The sequence below is a fragment of the Gossypium hirsutum genome, chromosome A06, assembly GCF_007990345.1.
Source record: "Gossypium hirsutum isolate 1008001.06 chromosome A06, Gossypium_hirsutum_v2.1, whole genome shotgun sequence".
In the NCBI taxonomy this organism is placed as follows: domain Eukaryota; kingdom Viridiplantae; phylum Streptophyta; class Magnoliopsida; order Malvales; family Malvaceae; genus Gossypium; species Gossypium hirsutum.
The window spans coordinates 115,241,459-115,252,226 of record NC_053429.1 but is presented as its reverse complement, the minus strand read 5'-3'; the positions used below and the strand labels follow the sequence as shown (position 1 = coordinate 115,252,226).

Sequence of the window (10,768 nt, the reverse complement as noted above, 5' to 3'; positions counted from 1 at the left end):
AGTCCTGTCCCTTTCCTTGTCTCGTTATCAAATTCATGGCCTTATTTTCCACAAGGTTAGACAATTGCGTGTCTCCATCAGTCTTGTCTTTATAAACTTTGGGATTGTATTCTTAACCAATTCGAACCTGGCACATTTTTTCTAAATTAGACTTTTTTTGGCACTCCAATCTTTGGGTCTTCTCCCTCTCCTATAGGATGAAAGCTACTCCTTATTTATTTTCCATAGAAAAATCAAAGTTAACTTCTTGACTGGGTCTCTGCATTACTAGATTTTGCACAAGGTAGACAATAAGTGATGCTTTAACTCTAAAACATTAGGACTTCATCTTAACCAATCCGAACATGGTAGATATTTCTTAAATTGGACTTCTTTTGGCACTCCATTCTTGAGTCTCATCACCTTTCTTTACTATGAAGTTGCTCCTCATTTACCATAGAAAACAAACTTCTTTTTTTCCTAGGCTATTTCAGCAATTGTATCCGGCCATGAATATATTTATATTGGTTTAAGTAAAAATGCATTTGTGGGTAATAGAATTTGAGATGCTAATGAGGCCAAGTGTGATAGATTTTTCTTGATCTAGACTTGAACTTTTTCATCTCCCATAATACTGAATTCAGCCCCTCTAAAAAAAACTCTTCACCTAATAACCCTTTCATCAGTGAGTACTTAAATTGATCAAAATTAGTACCTAATAACCCTTTCATCAGTGAGTACCAGAAATATTTTTTTAAAAATAAATAAATAAATAAACAAAAGAGAAAGTTTAACATGGGAGAGCTCTCTAAGAAACATTGATAAAAAAAGTTCAAAGTTCACCAAATATGGCTTCCCTTTACCCCACCATAGTTTTCTTGTTTCTTTTCATGTTCCTTGGCATTACCAGTCATGGCAAAGCAGCACCAACATACACCTCCCATTACTGTGATAATACCACTTCCTTCACGCCCAATAGCACCTACCAAGCCAATATCAAAACCCTTTTATCCTCTCTTTCTTCCAATACCAATAGCAGTAAAAATGGGTTTTACAATACAACCGCAGGGCGAGATCCCAACTTGGTCTTCGGTACCTTTCTTTGCCGGGGCGATGTATCTGCTAATCTCTGTAAAAAATGCGTGGAAACTGCCAGCAACGATATAGCTCGACGGTGTGTTACGGAAAAACTAGGTGTGATTTGGTACGATGAGTGTACTGTTCGGTACTCTGATCAAAACATTTTTTCCATCATCCGTGAAGTACCGGGAATGGATAATAGCAGTTCAGTAAGCATCCGGGGCGACAAAGATCGTTTTGATCAGTTATTATCGGACATAATGAAAAGCTTGGTGAACCGTGCTGCATATGATTATCAGTCGGGCAAAAGATTCGCAACTGGTGAAGTGAATTTTACCAGCTCTCAAACACTGTACAGTTTAGTGCAGTGCACGCCGGACTTAACTGATGCACTTTGCTTTAGATGCTTACAAAGTGCCATTGCCGAGCTTCCAATGTGTTGTGATGGGAAACAAGGTGGACGAGTTTTGCTTCCCAGCTGCAACATCAGATATGATATGTTTCCCTTCTTCAGTCGTAATGGCACAGCCACCATAGGGCTTCCTTCGCCTTCCTCACCTAACTCAACTAAACAAGGTCAGTTCCTGTTTAATTGCTTGGCTAAACTATACTCTTCCCACATATATACTGATATGATTTATGTTCAGGAAAAAGAAAGAACTCTTTTCCTATTATCATTGCCATCGTTGCTCCAGTAGTTACCTCTTTAGTGCTATTGGCTTTAGGCCTGCTTTTTATGAGAAAGAGGGCGAGCAAGAAGTACAATGCATTACCTGAAAAAAATGGTAACGATTATTTTGCATTAATCTCCAATTCTTAATATGATTTGACAATCTAGTCTTCAAGTAATGATATTTATGATTTTTTTTTTATTATGTAGCTGTGGAGAACGTCATAGGTTTAGAATCCTTGCAATTTAATCTGAGCACAATTCAAGCCGCAGTGAACAATTTCTCTTCTAATAACAAAATAGGTGAAGGTGGATTTGGTGAGGTCTACAAGGTACATAACTTTTAAAGCTATTGCAATTTCAAGAACTCTGGAAATTTGCAAAATTTGAAGGGATGAAATGACAAAATACAGTTTTTTTTAATTTTATGTGTATATGATGCCAGGGGAAACTATGTAATGGACAAGAAATAGCGGTGAAGAGGTTATCTAAGAGCTCTAACCAAGGAACAGAAGAATTCAAGAATGAGTTGGCACTGTTAACTAAGCTTCAACACAGGAATCTTGTGAGACTGCTGGGATTTTGCTTGGATGGTGAAGAAAAGCTACTGGTTTATGAATATGTGCCAAAGAAAAGCCTCGACTTTTTTCTATTTGGTATAGTCATTTAAACAAACAATAGTCTTCATACTTCCTAAACTATGTGATTGAGTTTGATGGATTTTGCAGACCCTGAAACACAAGGGAATTTGGAGTGGTCAGCACGTTACAGAATTATTGAAGGGATCTGTAGAGGACTTCTTTATCTTCATGAAGATTCTCGGCTTAGGATCATCCACCGTGACCTCAAAGCTAGCAACATTTTGTTGGATGAGGATATGAATGCCAAAATTTCAGATTTTGGTATGGCTAGGATTTTCGGTGTTGATCAAACTCAAACAAACACTAGAAGAATCGTTGGGACATAGTAAGTCTGAAATTATCCTATGATTTGATGTTCCCCATATTTGAAAAGATCAACATTTGCTTGGATTTAACAACAGATAATATTGCAGCATGAAACTCTGTTCATATGTTTTTTATTTCAGTCGCTTAATTTGTGTTTTACTTGTTTGTAGTGGTTATATGGCTCCAGAGTATGCAATGCATGGACAGTTTTCAATGAAATCTGATGTTTTCAGCTTTGGGGTTTTAGTACTAGAAATTATAAGCGGCAAAAAGAATAGTTCGTTTTATGAATCAGAGGGCGGTGAAGACCTCCTAAGTTATGTGAGTACATTTAATTTGCTCATCAATCTTTCTTTGGTTTAATCAAATGCAAAGAATGTGACATTGTTTAGCAAATTGTTGCAGTGTTGGAAGCAATGGAGGGATGGAAGTCCCTTGGAAATGATGGATCCCAAATTAAGAACAAACTATTGTAGAAATGAAGTTGTTAAATGTATCCATGTAGGGTTATTATGTGTTCAAGAAGATCCAGCTAAAAGGCCTTTAATGACAAAGGTGGTTCTCATGCTCGACAGCAACTCGGTTTCGTTGCCGCAACCTCAGAAACCGGTATATTTCCTTAGTAGCAGAAATGAGTCGAGTCCTCCAGGAGCAAAGGGGCTTGAAGAAGTGTCTGTCAATGAAGTGTCGATAACTGAAATAGAGCCTCGATAGAGGAACTCTGGATTGTACAAAATACGTACAAATTGGCAATGTTTCTGGGTCTTAGTTCATTATAGTTTCGGAACATCAACCACGCTAACCAATCAGTGCTAGGTTGATTAGCAAAATCTGTAAAATCATGGCTGGAGTTTGGTCTAAAAAGAGTCCTGCCACGTCACTAAATATTTTGACTTAATCAAATGGTGAATTTAGTTTTTGAGTTTAAGTGGGTTGAATTTTACCATTAAAATAAATTTAAATTACTCAAATAATAAATTTATGAAAATACCTCTTAAGTCTTTAATAGTTTTTAAAATGTGTAAATTGATTTCTCTAAAATATTACAAATGATTCAAAATAATCTTTAAAAATTTAAAATACTTATAAAATATTTTTCCAAAATTTTATATAAATTTAAAAAATAAAAAATTACAGAAAAATACTGAAAGTCTTTAAAAATATATAAAAAATGTTAAATATAATATTATTAAAAAAAAATCAAAATGATAAATTTGATATGTTAAATAAGTAAATCATCAAACTAAGTCTATCATACTAATTATCTTATTTTTTGCCTCTTAGTTTTTTCAAAAGAGTTTTCATATATACATTACATTTATGTTCTTTAATTTAGAATTTAATCATATTATCAATAAGATTCTACTCAAATATTACAAAAGATATATAGTTAGTTTAATTTTTTAAATTTAACTTAAATAAAATTACTCAAATCAAATTCAGATAATAAAATAGAAATCTCTAATTCGACTAATTAGAAATTTTTTTATTTAAATACTATTAAATTAATTATAAAATCTAAAAACGATAATTTCGCTGCAAAAGTACTTGAAATAACGAGTTTAAGTCAAGCAAAAAAGTCTAGCCACACATACACAAAAAAGGAAGTGCAGCCACGCTTTCGGCAGAGAAATCTTGAAATTTTGACAAATAAGAAATCAATAGTTTTTTGGTTGATTAAACTTGTAAGATCTGTGTACCATAAGACAAGAGAGTCTATAGATTCTGTTTTCCCCAAAACTTGGTTCTTCTACTTGATGGTGATATGGGTGGTTTTAGCTTCCAAAGCACTGAAGTGTGGGTCAAGCCAGTTGTTTTTTCAATTGCCACTGATGTGTCATTGTTTACAAGGGAGACTCAGTCAAGTTGAATATCATGAGTCACTGTTCTAATTTACTTTGAACATTGAATCAACATGGTGGATCGATAAGTAAAATGATGGAGAACCCACAAAATGCTTTAAAGAAATAAGCAAATAACTCAATATCCCCACTAGGGACGAAGCTAGATAATTCACTTGGGAATCGAGACGATCGGAAATAGTAACGTTTTTAAAATAAAAGTTAAGTAAAACAAAATATCAAAGTAATAAATTTTAGAAAAGATTAAAAAAGTTTTGGTTCTCATATTTATATATTTTTTATTTTCCCTTCAAATAAATAATTAAAGAGTTTCTTTTTCATATTTTTTTTTTTAAAATTGAATCTTTACAATTTTTATAGCTTAAAAAAATACTCTATAGATGTAGTTGAAACTGGAAGAATCAATATAAGATAAATCAATTACGTAACTAATTTTCCACGCTCAACTAAGCTTCTACACACTATGAGTAGAATTGTTAGTTGGGTGGGTCAAGTTAGTTTTGGATTGAATCAATTCAAGTTTTAAAATTTTTGAGTTACTTTAGGTAGGGTTATTTTGGTTTGGGTCATTTTAAACTTAAGTCATTTTGGGTTTGAGGGTTGAGTTTTTTGAGTTATTGTCATTTTATGTTTAGCCATTCGGGGTTAATTTAATAAACGGATTATAATGAATTTCATCATTTTAAATTCAAGTTATTTGTATTTCTTAGGTTTGTATATTAAAGTCAATAAGGTTCAATTCCTTAATTTTAAAATAAAATAAAATCAAAGTTAAATAAATTACATAATTGATTTAAATTTATTATAAATTTAATAATTATAAGAAATAATTTTTCAAATAAAATATAATAAATAATTAACTTATAATATATATATATATAAAACCACAAAAATTAAAACTTTTTTGAATTGAGGAAAATAGTTATTGTTATTTAATTTATTTTTTGATTGTTTGTTGTGAGAAAGAAAAGGACCATCTTTTTGGGTAAGATATTGTCAATGGAAAAGTTTGATTTGGGGCAACTTAGGAAGTTTTTGAAGGAAGCTATGACATACCATCCAAGGTTATTTCTACCATATCCTCCTCTGATTTTTCAGATGTTAATAAAAAATATTATGTATGAATGAGTGAGTTAATTAAGCTGGATTACTTTTACTAAATAAATAACACTTTTAAATATCGAAGTGAAAGATTATTAGTATTTTAGTAATAATATAAAACACAGAAAATATGAATGAAAGTTATATTGGAAGTACAATATAATCTGTTATATTGTTCATATTATATAGTAAAAAAAATTAACAAAAATTTGTAAAATTTACTCTTAAAAAGCCATGTCACAAATACTTAACTTACTCTTAAAATTATGTAACATAAATTTAAATCTCTAAAGACTTGGTCTACAGACCTATTATCTATTATTAAGCAAGTCTAAACACATCCTCAACAATGGTTATGTATATTTATAGATAATGTTGTCGAGCTTCATCATGACCATCCATTACACACTCATCGGATTTAACGAGGGAATAGTTCAGTAAGGGACGTCTCGTTAACTGTGGCCAAGGCACTACTTGTTGATTGATCAGATTTATAATTCATAATCGAAGGCTTTCCTTCAGTAATGGTGCCAAAATAGAATGCTGTTCTTTGAGGTAATGGCAAAGTAACCGAGGAACTGCTGAGCATGAGAACAACTTTCGCCATTGGTGGCCTTGCTTCTGGATCTTGTTGAACGCACAACAAGGCGATGTGAATGCACCTTGCAACTTCATTGCTTACATAAGAATCTCCTAAGGCTGAATCCATCACTTCTATTGGTGTCCCATTTTTCCATTGTCTCCATACCTGCAAACAACCACCATATAACACTTCTCAGTACACAATTATTTGAAGTCGGGTGCAAGTGTTGGATCCTCTTAGACTTACGTAAGTTAGAAGGTTTTCGGCATGTGCAGAGTGACAGAAACTTGTATTCCTTTTGCCACATACAATTTCCAGCATCAAAATACCGAAACTATATACATCAGACTTTTCAGAGAATCGTCCATGCACAGCATATTCTGGAGACATGTAACCACTGCAACATAAAAGCTTCAGTAATTAACCCGGAACTTAGTAGATTTTTTGTCAATATAATGCAGGAATATCAAAACAGAGATTTGCATGAGTGAAAGTAAAATGCAATTGAATGGAATTTAACTTACTATGTGCCGGCGATTCTCTTGGTATGTTGTAGGCTTTTATTCTCCCCAACTATCTTTGCCATACCAAAATCAGAAATCTTTGGGGTCATGTCCTTGTCTAATAGAATATTACCAGCTTTAAGATCACGGTGTATGATTTTGAGACGCGAATCTGAGTGAAGGTATAAAAGCCCTCGAGCAATCCCTTTAATTATTTTGTATCGTAGGGGCCAAACTAACTGTCTTTGTTTTTCAAGATCTGAAATGAAAGAGCAAAAGAAAAAGTAAATGTTGTTTGTCATGATCAATAGGTCATAAACAGGTTATTTTTGGTGAAAATAAAAGCATGCATGTATATCTGTCTGTGTGAAAGGGCCAAACCAAATATGAAGTGATCAAGGCTTTTGTTGGGCACAAATTCATAGATAAGCATCCTCTCTGTTCTTTCTAGGCAATACCCTAATAGCTTCACAAGATTCCGATGCTGAAGTTTGGCTACCAATACAACTTCAGTCTGAAACTCATCAGCACCTTGACCCGAGCTTGTTGATAGTCTCTTCACAGCTATTTCTTGTCCATCAGTAAGTATACCCTAATCATGTCAAGCACAATAATTCTTTATGAAACAATCAACCTTGTGGCTATCTCTAAATCTTAACCAAAAGGAGTGGAGATAATTTTATACGATCATACCATTTTCCTCACCTTATATACACTGCCAAATCCACCAGCACCGATCTTGTTAACTTCAGCGAAGTTTTTTGTAGCAGCTTCAATTATACTCAAATCAAATCTCAGAGATTGCAAAGCCTTGGCTTTGAGTCCATCTGCAAATTATATAAATTGTGAAAGTCATTGGCTTCTAAGCAAATATAATGGTGATTTTTGAGCTAAATGGTCATATTACAGACTTTGGCTTACCATTTCTGGTTTTTCGCGCAGTTAGTTTCTTGGTTGCTTTCCAACCAAGAACACCACATAAGAAACAGGACAAAACCAAAAAGCCAACTGTTGAAACAACAATTTTGATCACTGTCTGTGATGATATCCCCCTTTTACCTGAATAAAGAAGAATGGTTTGAAAATTATTGATAGAAATTGATAGAACACGTTATAATTATACAATGATACTCCGATTCACACTCACTACATGAAGAAAACCTATTCAATGTTCCCACAAAAGCAGAGGAGATTAAGTAAAGCGAATTTAAAACAAAATTTGAGTAAATGATGCATCGACTACACTACTTTGATCTATTACACCGACCTGGAGGAGGAGGTGGAGGTGGAGGGAGTAGAAGAGGATGTTGAGGCGAGACCGGGGGCTTAGCTAATCCAGTTTGGTTTAGGCTATAGAAAGGGCTTGTCTGATACTGTGCAGTACAGCTAGGGTACATAGCAAATCCTGATTGTTTTCCACCGAAATAGAATTGCAAGTCTGCAATAGCGTCCTGGAGGCATCTGTAGCAATCCTCACTGGAAATGTCGGGTGTGCACTGTGCCAGGCTGTAAAGTGTTTGGAACGCATTAAAAGTTGCCTCTTTCGTAGCAAACTTTTTAGTCCTGGATCTAGCGTTTGGAGCCCGAGTTGCAATATCTTTCATCACAGTTGCAACCAGCCGGTTAAAGCGGTATGGTTCCATGGCGTCTACCCGGTACGACAAACTTACATTAGGTCTTTCAGCCATGGAAGAAAAGATGGACCGGTTCGAGTAACGTAGCATGCACTTGTTATACCAAATAATAGCCCAACTTTGGTTAGGACAAAGTTTAGCTACATCGGCAGCAGCAAGGTTGATGCAGTCACGGCATATTTCAGGACGGGCATCCCCACGGCAGAGAAAGAGACCATACACCATGTTAGGCTCCTGTCCCGCGGTGGTGTTGAAGAATCCGTCGTGCTCCGTCGCGTTGGTTGAGAGATAAGAGAAGAGCTGATCGACATTCGCGGCATAGACGATGTTTCTGGTCAAAGTGGTTGCGTTAGAACAGAAGTAGTACCATCGCGTTGGATCCTCTAAACTGCCGAAGCTAAAGGTTGAAAGACACACAGCTACAAGAAAGAGTTTGGTGAAGGAATCAACCATCATCATTTTTCTTAAAATTTCTCTATTAATTTTATTACGACAGGAATTTTTATTACAATGTTATAAAAAAATAGGGTAAACGAAATGTTCATCTCCTTTAGAAGTGTGCATGTGCCGGGCTATCCGGCCCGGCCCGAAAGCCCGCTTGAAATGTGGGAGGGTTTGGACAAAAATATAGGTCTAAACAATGGGTTTGGACAAAAAAATAAGGCCCATTTAAAAAATGTGCCGAGCCTCGGGTAAGGTATTTTTAGCCAGGGCCCGGCCCGGCCCGAATCACTAAAGGACAAAAAAATCTGCATATTTTTTTATTTTTGAATGTTATTTTCTTGTTATTTTCTCTCTATTTTGCTACCATTTTATTATCATGTTGCTATTATTTTGTTGTTATTGTTTGGATATTGTATAAAATTTATTTTATTGTTAATTTTCTTATTATTTTAAAGGCATTTGTTAATTTTATTATTATTTTAGAAGCATTTGCTTGTTAAGTTGCATTTATCTTAGTGTTACTTAAGTCTACATATTTTTTAAAATTTATTTTTAATTTGTTGAGAAATATTTATTTTGATATTTTTTGTATTTTTGATGTATTATATATATTTAAAAATAATATAAAAAATTAATACGGGAGGGCCAGATCGGACCCTGGTTTTAGTATTTTTATTCGGGTCGGGCTTGGACAAAATTTTAGGCTCATTTTTGGGCTTGGCCCAGCCCGAGCCCAATAAATGGGCATGTTTTTTAGTTAAGCCCGGCCCGAACCCAGCCCGGCCCGGCCCGACCCATGAACACCTCTAATCTCTTTTAACATATTGGATTTAAAAATTTCTATTTTAATCTCATCTATTAAATCATTAACAAAAACTTTTTTATTAAAATAATAATAAATTTATCTATTTAATATTTACAGATTTTATCAATTTAATTTTAATTTTAAAAATTCAGATTTTATCAATTTAGTTTTAATTTTAAAAATTCAGCAAATTTAACCATTAACTTTTCACATTATGTTAATTTAATCTTTAATATAAAAAATTTAGAAATTAAAAAACTTTAAAAAATTATATATATATATAAGTTTATTTTTTTGATAGGAATATATAAAATTTTATAAAAATAGATACAAAATTATAAAAATATTTTTGAATAAATCAATACCCATTTTCTAACATTGAATTTAATTATAAAAATAATAATTTTATAAATAAAATTAACAATCTTATAAATAAAACAATTCAAGAGAAAAACCATGAATAAGACTTAAGCAAATTCAGTTTTTTCTTTTTTTTTCAACATTAACAACCAGTGTGTTCAAGTTGGGTAAAAAACTACAGCTTGGAAGTGAACACAATTAGGGATATACAACTGAGGATGAAGTCTTAGAGACCCAATAAGTGAAAAACCATGTTGATAGCTCTATAACTGATTTCTAGTTGGATGGCACAACAATGAAAGATGTGGAAATAAAAAAAATTTGAAGTAAGAGTTATTGGTGCCATTGGTTGTGCACAAAGGTAATGCCCAATGCTTAACAAATTTGACAAGTACTAAAGAACAAGACCATATGTACATTAAATAAATTATTATTTATAAAATAAAACTAAAAAAGATAAAAGTTTGAATATGGGTTTTCTTAAAATTATTTTATTTATAAAATAATATTAGCTTAAGTATTAAAAAACCCTTAGTAAAAAAATAAAAATGTAATTAAACTCTTAGGAAAAAAAGTTCATTTGATTGAACTCTTAGTGACCTCCCAAAAAATCATCTAAGCCATTCCGTTAAAGAAAGTCGTTAGTTGATTGGTTTGACGTTAACTTTGCTGATGTGTCAAACGACGTTGATGTGGTATCCTGACATGACATACAGTGCTATGTGGCATGTCACGTCAACAAACTTTAAAAAAATATGTGTTGATGTGGCATGCCACGTTACCAAAAAAAAATAAAAAAT

General features: G+C 33.2%; 2 protein-coding genes across 2 annotated transcripts; one reads left to right on the top strand and one right to left on the bottom strand.

The window, feature by feature from the left end:
- Positions 1–536: 536 nt before the first annotated feature.
- LOC107961960 (cysteine-rich receptor-like protein kinase 10) lies at positions 537–3,604 on the top strand. Its single transcript, XM_016898149.2, has 7 exons — positions 537–1,635; positions 1,707–1,844; positions 1,940–2,061; positions 2,175–2,385; positions 2,458–2,695; positions 2,847–2,997; positions 3,082–3,604. Exons 1-7 carry the CDS (start codon positions 828–830, stop codon positions 3,388–3,390), a joined length of 1,977 nt encoding a protein of 658 aa, XP_016753638.1. The 5' UTR covers positions 537–827; the 3' UTR covers positions 3,391–3,604.
- Positions 3,605–5,837: 2,233 nt separating this feature from the next.
- On the bottom strand, positions 5,838–8,993 carry LOC107961957 (putative receptor-like protein kinase At4g00960). Its single transcript, XM_016898145.2, has 7 exons — positions 7,993–8,993; positions 7,647–7,784; positions 7,431–7,552; positions 7,107–7,317; positions 6,747–6,984; positions 6,469–6,619; positions 5,838–6,387 (listed from the first exon to the last, which is right to left on the bottom strand). Exons 1-7 carry the CDS (start codon positions 8,816–8,818, stop codon positions 6,058–6,060), a joined length of 2,016 nt encoding a protein of 671 aa, XP_016753634.1. The 5' UTR covers positions 8,819–8,993; the 3' UTR covers positions 5,838–6,057.
- Positions 8,994–10,768: the final 1,775 nt, after the last annotated feature.

Coding starts and splice junctions, on each gene's coding strand:
- LOC107961960 (XM_016898149.2), top strand. CDS start 828: ATGGCTTCCCTTTACCCCACCATAGTTTTCTTGTTTCTTTTCATGTTC. Junction 1,636..1,706: donor ACCTAACTCAACTAAACAAG/GTCAGTTCCTGT, acceptor ATTTATGTTCAG/GAAAAAGAAAGAACTCTTTT. Junction 2,062..2,174: donor GATTTGGTGAGGTCTACAAG/GTACATAACTTT, acceptor ATATGATGCCAG/GGGAAACTATGTAATGGACA.
- LOC107961957 (XM_016898145.2), bottom strand. CDS start 8,818: ATGATGATGGTTGATTCCTTCACCAAACTCTTTCTTGTAGCTGTGTGT. Junction 7,553..7,646: donor TGCGCGAAAAACCAGAAATG/GTAAGCCAAAGT, acceptor TATAATTTGCAG/ATGGACTCAAAGCCAAGGCT. Junction 6,985..7,106: donor CCTTGATCACTTCATATTTG/GTTTGGCCCTTT, acceptor CTTTCATTTCAG/ATCTTGAAAAACAAAGACAG.